Source organism: Micropterus dolomieu, linkage group LG17, assembly GCF_021292245.1.
Source record: "Micropterus dolomieu isolate WLL.071019.BEF.003 ecotype Adirondacks linkage group LG17, ASM2129224v1, whole genome shotgun sequence".
Taxonomy (NCBI): Eukaryota; Metazoa; Chordata; class Actinopteri; order Centrarchiformes; family Centrarchidae; genus Micropterus; species Micropterus dolomieu.
The window spans coordinates 196,930-218,857 of NC_060166.1; the positions used below are offsets into that span (position 1 = coordinate 196,930).

At 41.2% G+C, this 21,928-nt stretch overlaps 1 protein-coding gene across 4 annotated transcripts in view; it reads right to left on the bottom strand.

Annotated features, from left to right (window-relative positions):
* The window catches only part of ccdc102a (coiled-coil domain containing 102A), a 109,442-nt gene that overhangs the window by 42,391 nt on the left and 45,123 nt on the right, over positions 1 to 21,928 (bottom strand). For all 4 annotated transcript variants that reach the window (XM_046074132.1, XM_046074131.1, XM_046074129.1 and 1 more), the window contains exons 3-7: positions 20,359 to 20,754; positions 8,972 to 9,222; positions 8,576 to 8,684; positions 4,368 to 4,484; positions 3,569 to 3,778 (exon numbers count right to left, since the gene is read on the bottom strand). In XM_046074132.1, the coding sequence (XP_045930088.1) occupies positions 3,569 to 3,778; positions 4,368 to 4,484; positions 8,576 to 8,684; positions 8,972 to 9,222; positions 20,359 to 20,754 (1,083 nt within the window). The remainder of the gene's footprint in view (positions 1 to 3,568; positions 3,779 to 4,367; positions 4,485 to 8,575; positions 8,685 to 8,971; positions 9,223 to 20,358; positions 20,755 to 21,928) is intronic.

Here is a 21,928-nt window from a genome sequence, read left to right on the forward strand (position 1 = left end):
TCCTCCTACCTCTGACACAGAGAGCTAATTCACCCTGTTGCTCCTGCTCAAACATAATGTCTGGAGTAATTATTCTGTCGCTCCTTAGATATGTGTGTGTGTGTTGCGAACTGCATTAAATAAACCTGAGAGATTCATAAATAACCATGTGGCACAGGTAGCAGTGGGGCCACTTACACTGACCAACAAACATACATGGCCGTGCCACCCAACCAGCTGCTAATGGGGCCATTTAAGCAGACTAGAGATCATCTCACACACATCCTTTTTGGAACAGCTCTGAACACAAATTGTCACTCCGAGTCACATCATTACAAAGCAGCTAACCCAGATGTTTTCATAATGATCAAGGAAACTCATCAACATACACACACAAACACACAGCACCCCACTCCCCTTATTTAGCATTAAGTATGTCTACAAACTGCATATACAGCTTTTTAGGTCACCCCGACTCTGTCTTTACCCTGCCAGAGAGGTGCATGTTGGGTAAACAACCCCACCTGGGGACCATAAGTGTCACAACAAGATATCTACTTGTATTTTACTGAAGCAATGTATTTTTCTATGATATATATTTTATAATATGATAATTTAATATATTTTATAGATTATTATCATATTCTATTTTAATTATTCTTATAGTTACAGTATTTTATTGTTTAATTGTGTTTTTAATGGTGCATTTCTTTGCAATCAAAATTGCTTCCATGCTTGAACAGTGCTATCCAAATAAACTTGCCTTGCCTTTGTATGATAAATAATCAGCAACATATATATGATACTGTGAAACAGGATAGGAAATGTGGTTTAAAGCTCAACTGTAATTTTCTAAATGGCAGACTCCCTAATTTATACCCAAAAGCCTAATCTACCCTGGAATCAGTTTAATTACATATGTTGTCAAGAGATGTGTTCACAGTTCTGTTTGCTACCAGGTGCAGGTGTAATGAGCCACATGTAGTCATGTGTGAGGCTCTGTTTGGGATTTGGTAGCATTAAAAAATTTAAAAAAATAGTTGATTCATTCGTTAGTTGATTTCTCAAGCATAAAGGTTACCTGGTTCCAGCTTCCCAGATTAGATGACTTGCTGCTTTTCTTTGTCATATTTGTCAGTAAAGGCAACATTCTGAGATTTTGTACTGCTTGTCGGATAAATGGGAATCTGAAGACACCATGGGAATGGGTGTTTTTTTTTTCTGACACGTTGCTTTCGCTTCTTTCCTTGTCTGAATTTTTATCGATGACGACAACGACAATTATGCAATAATGGCCAAAACAACATCCAGGTCTAGGGTCTTAGTAGCAGCAGTCTGCAGCACAGGTCTGAATTAAATGCCATTACGTTTAATTAAATCAGCACAAGATTAAAAATGGAGAGAGAGAGAGAGAGAGAGAGAAACTAATGTAAAAAACATCTGTTCAATAACATCAGTTGAATAAAGTACACTGAAAAAGCCAATTTAACTTGTTGAGGAGATTTTTCTCATATCAGATCAGTCTATTAAATGTCATTTTTGTCAAATGTCCTGTCTTGTCTGAATGAAGCCATAAGAGAAATTTCTGTGAAAGACACGTGTCTGACAGCCCATTTACATCTGGTATGAAAATGCCATCTAAATCTGGACGGACTTGTTATCTGGAAAGGAAAAAACATGTTAATGCAAGGCGTGAATGCATCAGAATGCGATGGTATCTGCCTGAGAAACATCTGGAGTTAGTCTGGCTCGCAATGTGTTTGGATCTTAGGTAGGTGTAAACACAATCCGCAGCCTACAACGTGCTGGCATCCATACACAACGTTATAGCCTACAGATATTTGTTTTCAGCTAACAAAAAATATTTCTAGCGAGAAGGCTGAAAGAGACGCGCCTCTAATGACAGATTATGCATCTATTCTCTGCCATGAAAACACCCAAAGATATTCAAGTTATTCAACAGAACTGTGTGAACATTTAAAGCAATACAGATGGAAAATGAATGATTTACAGCGACAAATAACCAAGGTTCATGACAGTGTGCGTTCTCATCTCTACAGCTGATCTGGTGTTAACAAGGCATATCATTTATCCAGTACCTTACAGTACTGCAACACACCGGTACAAGCTGTTCAATCATCTGACAAGCAGTTCTCATGAAGTATACTGCCACCTTACAGGTGAGCGCAGCCACCCTTAGAAAGAAAAACATTTCAGCTGTGTGGATCAGCAAACTAGTTTTTTTGGCCACTGCCCAAAGCTCATGAATATGGACCGATCGTACGAGGGGGTGTGCAAGTACTGCTTGTGTTTTTTTCCTAGCAGTGACAAATTAGCCAAGGAGGATCCCACAATCACATATTACGCAGGTGTTCACACACACACACACACACACACACACACACTCTCTCTCTCTCTTTCTCTTTGATTCATGTAATCTGTCACCAGCCTAAAGATCAATCACAAATGACCACATACAAACACACAGTCCACACAAAATTTACTAATTTCTGCTCTGTCACCTCCTATTACTCCTACAGGGTGTGTGTGTGTGTGTGTGTGTGTGTGTGTGTGTGTGTGTGTACACACCGGTGAGTGTATCGCAGTGTGACAGTGAACATCAATCTATGCACCAGTAGTGATGCCCAAAGCCCTGGCTGGGGTTAAAGATGATTCTACTATCAATCAACGTGTGTGTGTGTGTGTGTGTCTGTCTGTCTGTCTGTCTGTGTGTCTGTGTGTCTGTCTGTCTGTCTGTGTGTCTGTGTGTCTGTCTGTCTGTCTGTGTGTCTGTCTGTGTGTCTGTCTGTGTGTCTGTGTGTGTGTCTGTGTATGTGTCTGTGTGTCTGTCTGTGTGTCTGTGTGTGTGTCTGTGTATGTGTCTGTGTGTCTGTGTATGTGTCTGTGTGTCTGTCTGTCTGTCTGTGTGTGTCTGTGTATGTGTCTGTGTGTCTGTCTGTCTGTCTGTCTGTGTGTCTGTGTGTGTGTCTGTGTATGTGTCTGTCTGTCTGTCTGTGTGTGTCTGTGTATGTGTCTGTGTGTCTGTCTGTCTGTCTGTCTGTCTGTGTGTGTGTCTGTGTGTGTGTCTGTGTGTGTCTGTGTGTGTCTGTGTGTGTGTCTGTGTCTGTGTGTGTGTCTGTGTGTCTGTGTGTGTGTGTCTTAATCGCTTGCCCTGTTTCTCATTCTCTGTCCAGATCAATACCATGGTTACACTATACACAAAACACAATCAATCTCTCTCTTTCTCTTTTCTCAAACACACACAGCTGACAGTGTTCCGGAAAGACAAGGTCATGGCAACAAATTCCTAACATATAAAGAGATCTCATCAGTGTGTATGTTTTGAATTTAAAGGATTATTCCAGTTTATTACAATTTGGGTTACTAGGACAATGTCAGGTTAGCTCATAGAAACAATGGGGGGACAAAAACTATCAGAATAAAACCCAAGTTGTCTTAAATTGCTCATTGTTTTAAAATCTGAATTCAAAGATTGGCAAGCTAAGAGGGTTGCTGTTCTTGGCGGAAACAGATTCCCCTAATCATGGTGACAGCACTGGGATTTGAAAAGAAAGGATGTCATGTCCACCTTGTTTCTTTCAAACAGCTCGCTCTGGATGGCCTTGAGGTCGATGTCAAGTGCGGAGGCGGCCTGCCGGCGTTTCTTGGCCAGCTGCTCCTCCAGGTCTTCTGCCTGAGCCCTCAGCTTCTTGTTGTCCCTCTCCAGGGCAAGTTTCTCTGTCTCCAAACGCTCCCTGCGCCCCCACTCTGCAGCATTCTCCACCTGCAGCCTCTCCATCTGACAGAGACAGAGAGGCGGAGACACACAGACGAAGAGAGGCTGAGGACACTGAAATGATAAATGTATTTTAGGAGTACCACTCAACCCTGGTGGTAACATGAAGGTTAGAGAAGAGCTTGTATTCTCTGTGATAAACAGTATAAAACTGTTATACTACAACTACTCATGGATGACTTTGGCCAATATCACCAATTCCCATGTGTTCACAAAACTCACTAAAGATAATCTGTAAGATGTAGCTACTGATGCAACAAACACAACACTAAAAACCAAGAAAAAATATTGATCCATGCAGAGGTGATGTGATTAAATGCAGGGCACACGTGTTTTGCAGTTTTGGCAAACCTCAAGCTTGGAACATAATGTACCTGTTCTGTGAAAATACAGAGAGCAGGACGCCTGCAGCAGCAGGGATCTGAAGTGAAATGTTCAGTATGATAGTAAGATTAGTCCTGTTACATTTAGTTTAAAAGTGCTGAAGTCAAAAAAAGGAAAAGGCTTGTGAGGGGCCAACATTTGTTTGAACCTGCCCACCCTCCTTCCATCACCCCACACTCCTGCTCTTTCTTCGTCTTCCTCTGCTCACCTCAGCTCGTAGTTCAGCTAGTTTCTTGTCCATACTGGTTCGGGCTCCCAGTTCGTCCTCCAAGTCTTCAGATATGCGGCCGAGTTCATCCTGGTGCATTTCTTTCAGCAGGTTCAGCTAGATGGTGTCAGGAAGAGGTTAAAAAAGACAAAACATCAAAGGGCTGGGTGTTTTATATTGTCCTTTATTTTTAAGGTTAGCAGGACCACTGACATCTTGCATTAAACCATTTAAATAGTTCCTTTCTTCTCCTCTTTAAAAGGTGCAACTCTACAATGAGAGCTAAAAACAAGTAAAGGTATGAGGATACACATATATTCATTTTAACTATTAGATACTGCTTATTAAATGCACAGACTGTATGTATTATGTATATTTCATAATCAGGTAAACTGACATATTTCAACAGTGGAGGTTAGGGTTTTTTATTAAAAAGCTCAACATTTTTCCATAAAGAATTTCTTTTTGTAAACAAGCTATAAACACAACATCTGACCATGGCCATACCCAGGACTGAGGTCACCAAGGTCCGGAGCACTGTATTCTTTCTGAGGTCTATTTAATAAAAGTTATGAAATAACTAATATATTATACAATGGCAAGTTTTCGACTTTCTCATCTGATCACCATCATTGCGCGCGTGTGTGTGTGTGTGTGTGTGTGTGTGACGTCGTCCAACAAATAGCACCTGTGCAGTCATGCTATGTTAACAGTGCACGTGGAGATAGCATCCTCCGTGGATCTGTGGGTTCTGAATGAAAACTAAAGAGGGGCCATGCTGACTGGGATTTTGTTCTTTATGTGCTGGAGAACCAGTTTCTCAAAGCACTTGCACTGAGACAGTGGGTTTGTCTGCATCCTAAGCAGCTGGAAGCAAGGTTGATGAGAACTTTTCATTCACATTTTTCACATTGTCCTCTTCTGAATATGTCAAAAAAAATGTATCCTTTCATACATCTAAAGAGACTGGCTGTGTTATGGGACTGTTTACCTTGGCTACAGACACTTTAATATACTTCTTTAGAAGTCCATATTCAAGTGTGCAAACCTTTTCACATTGTTTATTCAGAAACTGAAACACCAGCATGCAAATAATGTGCCATTTGTGGTTAGTGCTGATATTGAAGAGATGGAACTGCTGAGGTCAGTTCTGAAAGACAAGATTCTCTGATGGGACAATGAAAAAAAAGTTCAATCATTCAATATCTCAACAACAGCTGTCCTTAAACTGTGTACGTGCTCGACATTTAGTGTTATCTACAACACTTTTTCCTCCTTCTTCTTAAACAGGTGACCATTTCTGGAACCAACAACAAGTGTGGAGATAAGGATGACCCAATCTCCTTTATTATCTCCTTTTCATCCCTCCTTGTTCTTAATGGATCATTGCATCTCTGCCCGTGTCTCATCTGCCTTCTCTCCACCTTCAGCACAGCCCTATCCTGCCTCCATCTCCATCACTTCTACCCTGCTTATCTTCAAACCACCCATCATCACCATCTACACATCTGTCATGTCTTCTGATCTGTCCCCTCCTTTCTTTCTCTGTGCTGGTTCTAAACTGATTTTGTCATACAGTGAGCCTTCCTACAGGGCCTGTGTTATCTGGGTTCTTTTCAGCCCTATGTCTCTCTTCTCAGCAGGCCGGGACTGCCCCCGAGTGGTGGAAGACAAAACATTTGCCATGTTGCTGTCTAAAGGCCTTACAGCTGAGCCCTACACTCTATAGGTGCAGCTTTGGATATCTGGCTCTCAAAACAGGTTACAGTGGAATATAAGCTCACTCATCGTTTATACAATTATAGTTTAGAGCTACTATGTAATAAAGATTTAAAGTGCACATTTATTAGGCAAACTGTATTCCTCAAGATTCATTTTAACAACACACAATGCTCTCAGTCAATCAAAAATATAATTAAACTTCAAACCTGAATGTTTAACTAAGAAAAAGTGAGTTTTGTCTTGATCAGGAGAATACATAAATCTGCAGAATTATTAGGCAACTAAATTACCAAAATAATTTCCATCAAATGACTTGTTTATTCTATACTTTTTTTGGGGGGGGTAAGTGTTAGAACACAAAATGATAAATAAAATTTTTGGCCTTTCAAAAATATTTAGTGACCAGTATATTCAGTAACTGCCATGAGCCTTCCATCAGTGGAGTCAGTTTCTTGATCTGTTCACTATCAACTTTCACTGGAGCAGCAACCACAGCCTCCTAAACACTGTTCAAAGAGGTGTACTGTCTTCCCTGACCGTAAATCTTATCTTAGAAGAGTCCACAAGTTCTCAATAGGATTTCAGTCAGGAGAGGATGGGGGCCAGGCCATTATTTGGGCATCTTTGAGGCCCTCGCTGGCTTGCCAGATCATGGCCTTCTTGAAAACTGAGGACTTCTGCCTGTCCCACTGCTTGAAGAAAGTATCCTCCAGAAACTGGCAGTAGGTTTGAGAGTGGAGTTTCAGTCCATCTTTAACCCCAAAAATACCCCAACTATCTCATCCTTAATGATAGCAGCTCATACCAGCACCCCTCCTCCACCTTACTGGCACCTGAGTAGACCTGATGCAGTGTAAATCAGTGATCCAGCCACAGGCCCGTCCATCTGGTCCATCAAGAGTCACTCTCATTTCATCTGTCCATAAAACCTTTGAAAAATCTGTCTTCAGGTATTTCTTTGCCCAGTCTTGACGCTTCAACTTGAGAATCTTGTTCAGTGGTGGTCGTGTTTCAGCCTTCCTGACCTCGGCCGTGTCTCTGAGCACTTGGCACCTTGTACTTCTGGACACTCCAGGTAGGTTGCAGTTCTGGATTATGGTGGCACTGGAGGATAATGGGTTCCTGGTAGCTTCACTTTAAATTCTACTCGAGTCTTTTCCAGTTAATTTGTCTTTTCTTTTCCATGAGCTTTTTGTGACTATTAGCAAGTTTGATTGTCCGGTGGCCCCGCCTCAAAGGTTTAGCTATTTCAAGAGTGTTGCATCAGCCTCAAAGGCATTTTACAATTTGTGACTTTTCGGTGTCAGTTAAATCTCTTTTTTGGACCATTCTACCTGAAATAATGCAGCTGCCTATTAATCGTGCACATCTTGATATAAGGTGTGATTCACTTTCACCACACCCTCCCTCATTACACAACTACATATCACCTGAAAATGATTAGCTCCAGTGAGCATTCAAGTTTACATGGTTTAGAGTTGGAAATAATTATTCATTCAGAATACTTACCTGCCAAATAATGCAGTGCACGCAGTATATATTTATTAAATATAGGATTGTGCACAGTTTCATCCAGATACACTACAATTATCGCTGAATTGGAGAGGGATTGTTAGGTATATGTTGGGACCTCACTCGGTCGCTGAACAGAGGAGGGGGTCTACGCCACCACTTGTCGCCCACTTACAATGCTGTCCTTTCATAACTTCGCAGGAAACTGAACAAGCATTTCCTCTTGGCCTCAGGTGAAGATGCCAACGATGGTCGTTCAGACTTGGCCACGTGTGGCTCCAACGTCCATGACTACTGTTGTTACCACAGCCAGGAGCACTAACGAACCAGCGGTATCGACGATCCTGGCTAACGATCCCACTGAGGTTAAATAGCTTCAGAGTTTCCCCACCAGTCAGTCAGAAGTCTCTTAGATGAGGGACAAAACGTCTTCTAGTTTTTTTCTTCAAAGTCCAGTTGCCCTTAACCTCAACCTTCCTTGGATTGTTTACCATCTTAACCATCTTTATTTAGAGCGTATTAACTAAAGTAACTGACAAAAATGTATACCTGATGATGGCACTAGATGAAAAGTCAGATGATCAGGAACGTATTAAGAATTGAACCTGATGGGAAAATGGATGCGTGTACCAAATGTCATAGCAATCCATCCAATAGAGGTATTTTTGTCTGGACCAAGATGGTGGAGTAAAGACAACCTCTAATTTTAGCATGTTTCTCTCTATAGTTAAGATTAACAAAGGCCCCAGGCACCATTTGTGGAATCATAGTAGTCTGTCATCATTAATCGTGCAGATAGTCACAACAACACACTAAAGGTTGAATGAGTTTGTCGAACTGACATCTAGGAGGGTCCCTCTGACAAGACAGAAAGTGGGATGCTGTCTCATCCTACAACAAAGACTTGATGAGATCCACACAGACATATTCTTTGTGACTGGCAGAGTGGCGGCCTGAGCACATGGATGTCTCACCTGTTTGAGGACCTCCTGTTTGTTCTTGCTGAGCTCCTCATATTTAAGTTTCCACTGACTGAGTTCAGCTTCCAGCCTCTCAATGCTCTTACTCAGTGCAAGCTTGTCTCTGGAGAAAACGCAGAGACACAACACACATCACACAGTGTGTACACAATCATTCTGCTGAAGTGCTGAGTGGGTTATTGTCTTAATCAGCAAATGTCTTTAAAAATAATTTTTCAAATTAAAGTAGACAGTGTCATCAAATGGAAGTTTCATTCCAACCTGAGTTTATGATTTTAAATTAAAGTTGGTCTCACGGAATTCTCTACCGCAGCAACAGATACAACTGTTATGTCACACTTCATATCTATGCTACAGCTTAGACAATTTTAGATTTTCAGTCACTCTTACTCTCTCTCTTTTAGCAGGACTTTCTGGGACTCATCCAGGCGAAGCTGCAGGGCGTTGAGTTTACTGGAGTCTTCCTCCACCGTGCTAATGTCGTCCCACAGCTGCCTGCTGCGTTCCTGCCGGCTCAGACCAGAGGATGAGCGTGAGCTGGCCAGGTTAACACCGCCATTACCACTGCAGTTTTCCCAGGCCTCTTGAGTGTTGCCTTCAGAGGCCCTGGTGCGCAGAACCGACTCCAGGACCTCCAAGTCCTGGCAGAGGGAGGGAGAAGAACATGACACACTAGTTTGCTGGTATTAGGGGAATACTGTACTGTATATAACTGAAACTCATATCCCACTGACACCGCTTACAATAAAATCAGTGTAAGAAACATGGGTAGTCAAGCATTAATCAACTAGAATTGTCTACATACATATACACTCTCCAGCCACTTTATTAGGTACACCTGCTGAATTGCTTGTTAACACAAATAGCTAATCAGCCAATCACATGGCAGCAACTCAATGCATTTAGGCATGTACACGTGGTCAAGACAACTTACTGAAGTTCAAACCGAGCATCAGAACGGGGAAGAAAGTAGGGCTGCACGATTAATCTAATCGCAGCTGTGATGTCGTCATGTGCGATTACATAACCACAAAAAAGTGTGCGATTTAATAAACAGAAAAAATGTGTGTGACACTCTCTCTGTGTGCGCTGCAGTCTGCTCATTATCTCTGCCCACACCAGGCTCTCGCATGTTGTGAGAAAACGTTACGTGCAATGAGAAATGTGATTCATGAGCAGTGTGCAAGTAACATTTAAGACAACAACCTAAGTTAAGTGTTCCTATTCTACACATGCGCACTGATGACCCAGGGTTAGGGTTACAATATTGGATTTATTTATGCACTTTAAAAACATTTATTGAAAGTTTTATTCTTTTCACATGTTTATTTACGGCATTAAACGTTGAAATGTATATTGTAACAGGCTGTATATTAACTTATTGGGAGAAAACTGGTAGTTCTATGTAAAATCAGATGCTGAGCACCCCCCATATCCCCAAAATGGTATGATCCTTGTTTCACTGCAAAGCTTCAACTGTGAGATTGACAGTCGAATCAGGCTCCGCCCATCGAAGCATCGAATCTTCGACTATTCGGGGTCAGCCATAGATAATAATGATAATAATATGATTAAGAAGTTAATACTTAGAATTAACAAATTAAAGACCAATATAGAGCTTTTTTTCCTGCGCAAGGATTACATTTTAAAAATCAACCCACAGAAATGAAACTGCTGTAACTGGATATAATAATCAACTAGTGATAAAATATTATACTATTATATGAAATTATCATGAATATAGTAATTAATATCTTAAGGTTATACTAACAGTATAGGCTTCTATTAACTCAACATTATACTTTTTATTTAATAATATGATATTATACTCATGTATACAAGTTCGTCCTCCAGGTTGTGGGATAGTGTCTGTGGTATGGACAGATGTAGATTTACCATGTACCAAATTGTAATATAACAATATTATCCACAATAATCGCAATATGACTTTTTCTCCAAATTGTGCAGCCCTAGTAGAAAGGGTATTTAAGTGACTTTGTTGATTGTTGGTGCCAGACGGGCTGGTCTGAGTATTTCAGAATCTAGTGATCTACAGCAATTTTCACGCACAACCATCCCCAGGTTCTACAGAGAATGGTCCGAAAAAGAGAAAATACTCAGTGAGCGGCAGTTGTGTGGACGAAAATGCCTTGTTGATGTCAGAGGTCAAAGGAGAAAGGGCAGACTGGTTCCAGATGTTAGAAAGGCAACAGTAACTGAAATAAGCACTCATTACAACCAAGGTATGCAGAATACCATCTCTGAATGCACAACACATCTAACCTTGAAGCAGATGGGCTACAGCTGCAGAAGACCACACCGGGGGCCACTCCTGTCAGCTAAGAACAGGAAACTGAGGCGACAATTCACGCAGGCTCACCAAAACTGAACAACAGAAGATTGGATAAACATTGCCTGGTCTGATGAGTCTTGATATCAGATGCAACATTAAAATGTTAACATTAAAAGGGTAGGATGTGCAGCTGACAAATCTGCAGCAACTGGTGATGTTATCATGTCAACATGGACCAAAGTCTCTGAGGAATGTTTCCAAAACCTTGTTGAAAGTATGCCACAAAGATTTATATCAGTTCTGGAGGCAAAAGGGGGTCCAACCCTGTATTAGTAAGATGTACCTCATAAAGTGGCCAGTGAGTGTGAGTGTGTAAATGTTATATAGAATGAAAGTTGTAACATATGGAATGCAATCTGACGTCATTAAGGTGCTGGTCTTATCTAGTGTTTTCGATGTGATTAATCTGCACGGATGTAACAAGTGTGACACTATCAGCAAATCAGCAAGAAACCTAGCGTCCGCTATTTGGAGCAATTAAGAGATTCTAAACACACTGGAGAATGCATGTACGTGCCAAAATACTAATAACCGTTTTGCTTACTGTTCTACCGATGAAGAAATGTATTCTCTTTTTGTCTTACAAAACTTCATCGGTGATTAAGGCTTCCTTTCAGTTTAAGTCCCAGAAAATAAAATATCGTTCCACACTACCCACATATCTTTTGACTCTCTGATTTTGAAGGGGTTATCAGAAATATGGGCTTCTCTGGCAACAACAATTCTCTCTTCTGTCCTCAGTGTTTTCCACTCCACCCTCTGTTCCTCCCTACGAGGCTGCAAATCAAACTGTTTCATCCAGAGAATCATTGAAAGTTTCGGCCAACGCGCTGTCACGGCAGAACCCCGACACTCTTGGGTGGGTTCTTGAGAACAAACATTTTCACATCCCATTTAACATAAATAAGATTGGACATGTAGATCGTTTCCTCCTCTCCACATAGTAAATCTGCCAGCACAAATCCAAATGTTTCACCACCCTATATCATGTGAGGTCTCTGTTTCCCACAGGCTCCATGAGGCAGCGTGGGGTTTTAAGATAATCATCATGCTGCCTTTAAGAGTTCCTCATAAATACTGAATTCTGCAACTGAGAGTTGGAAAGATATCTGTGGCATAACATAATGAACCCTGAGAGCATTTTATTTAGAGGCAGTTGTGTGTTTGTATTAAAGCAGCACAGAGCTTGTGCTGCAGGGACAGGGTATTGAAAGAAATGCACTCAATGTTTTTTAAGATTTCTTTTTGGGGGGGGCTAAATGCTAATACCAGCATGCTAACATACTCAAAATGACACCATGTTTTCCGTGTGCTAATTAGCAAATGTTAGCTTGCTAAACAAAAAGATTTTAACCTGTTGGTGGAGCTAGGGGAAAAGCCAGCGCATCACCAAAGCTATTTCAATCATTCCTTAGGGGGGCATGGCAATCCACCCAACATTTTAAAAATACAAATTTGAACCTTATGATGACACCAGAGGAAAAGACAGACGAACACCAAAATCATTAGGATGCATGGTCTGGTAACCATGTAACACTTAAAGATCTCGGCTTCTGCACCCTAAGGACAGAAGCCCCGTAGACCATTCACAGGTCCAAAAGTGATAGACCTGACCCAAATAGACCTAAAGAGCAGCAATACAACAATAATGTTCTAAAATTGAATGTAGATTTCACAAATAATTTATTAATATAGCCGCAAAGGGCAATGATCAGGATCCAAGCAAGCCGTGAAAAATGCAACATTTGACATTTTCAGATGACTTTGGGCTGAATAATTGCAGAAAACGCTAACTTGATTTTTACAGCAACACCTTGAGATCAGAGAGTGTCATTTTATGTACCTGACTACTGTGAAATCTTTTACCCACCTGCAAAAGTCTGTTTTACGTTTAAGCTGCACAAACTTTTTAGCAAAGAAAAATAAGAAGAAAATATATATACAAATATAATGGAGAGCTTACATTCAGTATGATCTGAACACTTGGTCACCTGGGGATTTGAACCCTGGAACTTCCAATCTCCAGGGTAGGCGACTTAAGCCGCGTTTCGACCAAAGGAACTATATCCCGGAACCAAGAACCTTTGGAGGAACTCACTGCATTTCCACCGCAGGGATCAGGGTCTAAATTTAGTTCTAGGGTCTTTTCGGGGGGGGGTTGTACTTTTCGAATGTACCGGTACTTTGGAGAGGTCGGGCTTGCCTTGCAGTGAATTTCTGAATGGTCGAGTAGAGGTTACTGGCTTTAAATCGAGCATGTCAGCGTTTTTTCTACGACTGCTCCTCTCCATTCCACCGTTGTTTGCAAACCAATAAATCACAATCAACAGTCAGATAGCCATACAAGTCTCACCGATGTCCGCCTGAGATCGTATGTCGGCATGAAATGTATTGCTGGGAAACAGCAGCCAGTGTGCAGCGATGTGTTTACAGCGTACAGCTGATGGAGTTATGCTAAATACTGGGTCCTGAGTTGTTGTTTTAGGATTTCATCAGTTCAAACTTAATATTGTACAAATCCATGCAGCGAATTACGAGGTACAAACTTTTTGCGAGTATAGTACCCCCTAGTGGAAGAATATCCAAGGACTGCATCTGAACAGACGTGTCAAGTTTGGTTACAATAGCTTAAGCCAATTTTGGTTTACGGGCATTTATGTAAAATTGTACGTAAAGAAACAAAACTAAAAAAATTATTGAAAAAAAACAAAAAAACAAAAAAAACAGATTGACCTATCAAAATTTGATAGCTTTTTATCAATGACATCCATAGAAGATCCTGCCAAAGTTTCAGGTCGATTGAAACCGTCTCGCAAAAAATAGGTTTTAGAGAAAAGTAATAAAAAGTCACGTAATTTAACTTTTATAGAGCAGAAGACCATTTAAGCAAACATGCGTAAAGATCCCCAATTTATCTCTGTTTTTATTCACTTCCTTTCACCTACCTCACTTCCTTTCCTTTGTTTTCTCATAATTGATTGGCTCCCGCTTTCACCTTTCATTCCTCCTCATTGACCTGATTGAGTTCACCTGTTCACACTTTATTTAAGGACTGCACTCCCTCTCATTCTTTCACCTCCACATGGGGCGGCAGTTCTGGTAAGAGAAGTTTAGTTTACTCTTTAGTTTTACCTTGTTTATGAAAACTTAGCGTAGATGTTTCTTTCCTTGATGGGCAAGTGAGTTTAGTTTCTAATCTTATTTTTGCTTTCTTTCAGATTGAACAACTTGTGTGTCTTTTTCCCCTGACTATGTTGATAAATGCATCCTTTAAATTGGAAGAAATAAAGCATTGTTCAGAGGATATTCCAAGTTTCCTGGCTTACTTCTATGCATCCTGACCGATGTCCCCAATGACAACAGAAAATGTACCCTTTGAACCTCCTACTTTACAAAAATGATGAAAGAAGTATGATTCTAAATGAAGCCTTTTGAGATAATTGCATAAATGTTAAGTTGATTGTTATAGCGGAATTAGACACACAGACCAGAGAAATGTGGCAGTATAGGACCCAGAGGCTTGTGGACATGAGGAGAGCTCTACTGTGGGACATATTACATCAGCGAAGACGCAAGGACCCTGAACAAGAGACTGAATGAACACCAGAAACGGACATCAGCGTCTGTGAACACCAGAAGAGGTCAAAGGTCGTCAGCGGAGAGCAGATGCTTTTTTTCGTTTCCTCACTCCAACAAATGAGTGCATTGTTTAATTTGTTATCAGATGGATGCTGTCTTATCAAGCCAAACACTGCGTCAGCACGTGGACGCTATGGGTTGCTTGTAAAAACACTGTATAGAAAAATTTAACACTTTAAGTGTAAATTTTAGTCTAGCGCTTATGTCATATGTAAAACAAGTCATTTATTTTAACTCGTTGCCAGCCTCGTTAAGTGAGTAGACTGACTGTGTAGCCTAAATGTTTAAACACGAGTGCAATGCATTTGGTTTACTCCCGTCTTGCATATCAGTGTCCCCCCTCCACCACCCTGACCAAGCAGGAGGGGTGCACCTTCCTGCAGATAGCTTCTAATGGGGCAGAGCTCCCGTGCCCCCTTTCCTCCGATGCAGCAGCACTGTGTGTGTGCGGGTTTTACCCACCAAACAATTTTTCTTGCTTCAACCTCCCCAAAAAATAATGTCAGCGTCACACTGGGTTAAAAATGTTCAGAATTCGCCTCCTTTTCTTCATGCAGTCAGTATGTATTAATATTTATGAGGGCCGTTTCACTGACCATTTATAGACAACTATGGGTGTTTAAAGGTATTAAAGATTACAGTAAATTAAAGATTTACAGTATAAAGGGAAATCGGCGTAGGACGTGCGTGCACACTGTTTATAAAACACACACTTTCTGTGCTTTGTATATACCAACCTTTGAGTCTTTCCTACTTATAGTTTTATAAACGAGACCCCAGGACCTTTAAAAACGTTGAAAGGTCTCTTCTGACAGACACATTTTAGCCACACATTTGTGTGTCAAGTGTCACTGATAGTTTTACATTCTCTAAAGTTCAGATTATTTTCACATCTGTGATTAAAGAATTTTCTACATACTTTGGGATGATGATACCCCCTCAATGTTTCTAAATTGCACTGTGGTCAATCTACAAATGAGGCTTTTCCCCCCCAATGTCTGAGAAACTGACATTTAAGACATGGAACTGACTGATGAAAAGCATGCAACATCCTTTTCAAAAACTTCACATGCACACACAGGTTGAGATATGCCAAACGGAAAACAGCTGCTGCTGTCATTACAGCTAATCCCCAGCAGAGGGACCCAGTGTGTAACATATTAAACCATACTGTTCCACATGTGGAAGTGCTCTGTGTGTGTGAGAAGCAGAACAATGGAGGGAGACAGGAAATGAGGCTCTGCTCTTGTGAGTATCAGTTAGCCGTCGTTCCGTGACCACCGCTGCTGGCACCACTGACAGACACATTATCATGGTTTACTTGGAACGCCACCGCCTCAATTTGTATTTCTGTGCGTGTGTGTGTGTGTTACCATGGAAACCCTGCCTGAGCTAGCTGAAGGTCAAGTCTGATATGCCATGACAGTGATCTAAAGATTCTCATTTCTGACATTAGATGTTAAAAGTCTGAGAGCCAGATTTACTTAGAAAATGTCGTTCAAATGTTCTCTGGGGTTGAGTTTGTGGCTGCAATCTGTGTGTATTCAGTGCCTGATTTACTAAGACAGCAGCTCATTACACACTGAGCTCCTGAACTGATCCTGCTCCTGCCCTCCAGACAAAACACTGAGTGAAGGAGAGCTCAAAGGCACAGGTCAGCACTGGAAGATCGCCTACCTCAGAGAAGAAATAATAATGATTAGGGATTAAATATTTACTATGGCCACACTCCAACTTCACCTCAGCAAAAACTGTTACTAGTACTGAAAATACTACACATAAAATGATATTATAATCTTTAGAATATATCTAATTATAAATATATTAGAAGGTAATACAGACAGATGAAACAGGCGGAAGTGGACATGTGTTGTTATGGATGTTAATACTGAAGTAAATGCCACAAAAACACAATGTCTTCACAAAACTAAGAAAAGTTTAGCTGCAGACTGTAATGATTTTACAGTTTATTGACGGTCAAGTTCAAATTCAAGATTTATGAACCACAACATAAGTTCACTATACATTTGCGTTACAGTAATCATTGCTTAATTTTTGTTTTTAATAACCACTACAACATCCCCTGAGGCTCTAGCAACTCTCTTTGATGAGCTGCATGCTATAAAGCCCGTGTTGTTGCTGAGACTTACACACAAACTTTTTTTAACCCAAAAAACAAAACGTGAAGAGAACAGTAGTTTATTTACCAACCCTGAGCAGTGTCTGTTCTCGGTGACTGCAATTACAGGTCATTCAACAATATGACTATGGCGTTGCCGAACACTTCTGTGGAACAACACCTTTCTGGACGCAGCTAAAAACTACTGCTGCACCAAGTTTGCACAGACACTGCAGTAGCATGGTTGTTCCATAAATAAAAATCGGTGCAACATTGAGCAACGCTTTCCATAATTCACCCATGCAACCAAATCAACACAGATGTGTCATATTGGATGTAGTCAGAGACTTTGATGTAGTCAACTGTCACTGGATAGACATACTTATCATAAATTGTTGCTAAAATGACCAACACCGAAGAAGACGGAAAAGCTCCACATGACAAATCCAGCCCTGAGAGGCTGAAGCATCTCCTGCAGCTGATGTTATATTGTGTGTATATTTTATGTATATAGTGAATATTTAAGTTTGTGGCTGTGTAATTTCAGTCATTCGTCATTCAACACTGCATTTTCTTAAGGTTACCAATTTACTTTGTGTCACTTTGTTTTACAAAGAAACTATACATCTTATGTGAATTAAATGTGTTTCAGCCATTTTTACTCTGGACCTCTACTGCATGTGGCTGCGTTGCATTAAGTCTTCATTGAAGAAGTTTTAATGCTGTTTAGAATCGTTTTGTTGACACAGCCAAAAACTGACCGGCTGAAGAACAACCACCAACAGCGTATAGTAAAAACATGTGTGATCACATCCTGGCTCCACGCGGAGCTTTAGACTCATTATGTTCGAAGATATGGCGCTGATATCGACGAGTGGCAAAGACGCAGGATAACAAACAGAGGGGAATAATTTTTGAAGAGAGGCAGTGGTGTACCAGCCTCTCATCCTGCTGCTGGAGGAGCGTTTGAGAAGACGAGTAGAAGCAAGAGAGGCCCGAGTGTTGGTGAGACTGTCACCGTGGAGAGGACTTCCTACGCGGGTTGAGGTTTCCCAGGGGATTTGGCTCTTCCTGCTGCCATACAAACTTATGGGTTTGGTGGGAGGGACTTATCAGAGTCATACGAGCAGCAGAGAGAGAGAAAGAAGGTTTTGCATTGTATGTTCAATTGTTACCAACTGCTGCATTAAAAGGACCAGTGTGTAACATTTAAGGGGAAAATGGCAGAAACATTGGTAGAAATGCAATATAATATTCATAAGTATGTTTTCATTAGTGTATAATCACCTGAAATTAAGAATTGTTGTGTTTTCATTACCTTAGAATGAGTTCTTTATATCTACAGAGGGAGCAGAACATTTTTCATGGAATCTCCCATGTTGCACCGCCACCACTGGAAGGCAAGGGTTATTCAGTTGGTTGCAATCTGCAGCATCATTGCTAGATGCCACTAAATCCTACACACCTGGTCCTATAAAGCTACAAGTCTGAATTCAGTATGAACGAGGCTGAGGTAAGCAGCAGGTCAGGTTTAGGATGGTGTGCGCAGAACAGGGTGACAGAGAAAAAGTACTGCAGCATCACTGAGACCTCAGGGATAAGCAAGCACGCTGGGAGAATACGCACGTGTGTGCGCGCGCACACACGAGTACCCACACTGCTAGTCACTTAACTAGGACACCCTCCAAGCACACACATACACTTTTTGTAAGCGTATCTACAGGGCTGGAGTCATAGTAGCCAGTCTGGCCTGTATTCACTGCAGCTGAGGTCACATTGTCCATTTAGCAGCAGAGGTTATAAGCACACTGACATCAGGAGTCTCTCCATTTGATATCTTCATGGCTGGATCTATCATCAGGCTGAAGTTGCACCTAGCGACCAAGTATCCATATGGGACAGGCCTTTAATCGCTTTCACACTAAACTCTTGCTCAGCAAAGATGTGAAATTGGCTGCTATCAAATTATATTAAATTATTATCAGTATGAATTTTACTTGTATAAAAATTATTATATCAAATAACATATCAATTGACCCTTCGCTAAGCCACGCCCCCTTTAGTTACTGTTGCTAACTCCGACAAACTGTCGGACCTGTCAGACTTTCAGCACGCCGCGGCCTCTGTCTATTACTGCACTCCCAGGAGAAATATTGTCTAATTTTTGAAAAAGCTATCTCAGAAAGAAGCAGACAGTTTTGCAGGTGCACTGTGCTTTTAAAGGTTGTATTCAGGCTGTCAGACTGACGCAAACTGATGTGAAAAAATAAAGACAGAGGCTAAAGCCTACTGATCACAGTAAAAGTAAAGTAAAGTCTTACCTGACTATTTAGAAAGAGGACAATGATATTAAGGATCAACACTGTTCCTGTACAGCCGGGTAGGTCTCTATTCACTATTACAGTCATTAAAAAGCAGAACAGTAGCCTTATATAAGGTTATTTTCTGTAGTAAGTTATCTAGCGTTAGCTAACTAACATTACAATAGAAACAAACAGCCTACATTTTCCTGGATTTGTTTTAGGTTTTGGAAGAGAATTAATCGTACTTCTCCTTTCAACCTCTCTGGGTAGCGGCTGTAACTATTACAAGTGCCACAGGAACAGCGTTTGACCATATCTTGGAAAAATATGGCAAAACAAAGCTAGAAAACAACACCTTTTGCACACGAGTCAATGGAGCGCAGCCATGAAAGTGTCGGAGTCCTATACTGTGCTGTGATTGGCCAGCTGCGTATTTGGGGCGTAGCTTAGCAAAGGGTCAATTACAAATCAATTATCTGATCTAGCTCCAACAGACAGCTTGAGCACTTTTATTTAGAAGGCAGCAAGGTATTGAAAACAAGCATACCCATCAACAGGTGCAGGAGGCAGAGAAACTTGTGGCGGAAGTTTGCAGACACAGCAGAGTCACAGGATTCCTTTTCAAGAAAAGCCATTTTGATTCTTTTGATCAGTGGACCCTTACAGACTAAAGCAATATAAGTAATCAAGGGAGGGACATTTTGCTTCAAAGGCAGGGAGTCAGCACTTTTTTCCATCTCTCTTGTATATCATGTCAGTAAATCTGAGTGGGTGAATTAGACTTTGGGGCTTGTAGTTTCCGTAAAATGAACAGAACAACTGAATTATGGAGAATCTAACTGATCTAAAGATGTGTACTATGTGCGTTCAGATGGAAAATATTACAACAATGCAAAGGCAGCGGTGAGACATGAAATCTTATCCACAAAGTCTAGCTTGAAAAGGAATGACTAAATGAGATTTGTACTTTAGTGCCACCATGAGGTGATATTTGTGGATTTAAGGAAAGGTCATGGGCTCTCAAACCGAGGATTCAAATTTCGTGGCAGTCTATCTAAAGGTTGAGATATTTCAGTCCAGACCAACATGGTGGACCGAGTGAACGGACAGACCATCGTTGCCATCTCTAGAGCCACAGCGCGGGTGTGGCTAAAAAAAAAAAAAGCAAAAATATCATTATATTCATTAATAAGAATTAATATTTTCCATCATCTAGGCTGCAGGCTGATTAATTTAAAGTTTCTTCATCATCTCTGGATGTTTCTGTTCTCAGGTTTGTGTAGATAAAACATTTAATCTCAATGACACCAGCTGATGAAATGATAAAAATGTACACTAATCTAAATGTACACTGCAGACTCACCTTTTGTTGACCCATGTTTTGGTGTTCCAAGTCCACGTCCCTCACTGGTTCTGGCTCTGGAGACCCAGGTGGTCCTTCCCCCACCCTGTCCAGCTTGCAGTCATTGTGGACCTGAGAGGAGGAGGATGATGAGGCAGGGGAGGAGGGAGGGATAGATGGAGTGGAGGAGGAGGAAGCACCACGAAGGTGTGCAGGGGAGGAGGATGGAGGAGTGGCAGACGGAGGAGGAGCGCTGTGGTCGTTACGAAGGCGCTGCGTCTCCTGCCGTAGTGTCTCATTCTCAGAGGCCAGTTCCTGCCGCTCCCGCCGAACACTGGTCAGTTCCTTGGTGAGGGTATCCAGCCGCTGCCTCAGCTGACGAACCTCGTCACGTGCACGGTTACGCTCCGCACGAACCTGGGAAAAATATAGACAATACCAGATACACTCATCAGCCCCAAGCCTCTTCAACAAGTCACGAATATAGTTGTTTTTTTAGAGCACGACCGATATTGGCTTTTTAAGTCCGATGCAATTTCAATATCTGAGTATTTTAAAATCTGATATGTCGATATCCTTTTTCCACCTTATTTTAAGAAACGCATGACATCGACAAAGATTATATTTGTTATGTTGACATCAAAACCAAACATACCATGACATAATGCAGTATAAAAAGAAAATTTTTATTGTTCTTAATAGTACTTTGAATAAAAGTACAACAAAATAGGTTTTGATAAATAAAAGTCAAATGTATAAAACTACAGTAAACATTTTACAAATATCTGATTTGAGAACTATTACTAATGAACATTAAATTACATAGTGAATGTATTGTGGTAAACAGAAATTATTAAAAATACCAACAGACTAATACTACCACCACTAATACTATTTATCAAATTTCATGTCGCTACTATAACAAACGTACCTCTCCTGAATAGGCAAAAATAAATAAATAAATAAATTAACTATGTGGTATGTGTCATCCTCAAGCTCAGGTCCTCTACCACAGTATCTTAGCTGTTCCTAGGACTGCACTCTTCTGGACAGAGACCTCTGATGTTTTACCTGGAATCTGCTGTAGCCACTCTCCCAGTTTGGGGGTCACAGCCCCCAGTGCTCCGATCACCACTGTTGCTCTTACTCTCCTGTGGAACCAGGTTCCAGTTTGGGTTCAGGAGGCAGATACCATCTCCACATTTAAGAGTAGGCTTAAGACTTTCCTCTTTGATAAAGCTTATAGTTAGGGCTGGCTCAGGTAGTCCTGAACCATCCCTTAGTTATGCTGCTATAGGCCTAGACTGCCGGGGGATTTCCCATGATGCACTGAGCTCCTCTCTCCTCTACTTTCTCTCCCTCTGTATGCAACCTCATCCCATTATTGCATGTTACTAACACAACTTCTCCCCTTTCTGGTAGTCTTGTGCTTTCTCGTCCCTCTCCTCTCTCCTATCACTTCCTGCAGGTGTTTCTGGCTCTGGAGCTGTGGAGTCTGGATCTGTGGTTGCGGGTCACCTGCTGCCCCCGTGTTCCTGCTCGACACCCTCTGCTACAACAACTATTGTTACTAGTCCTATTGTTATTATAA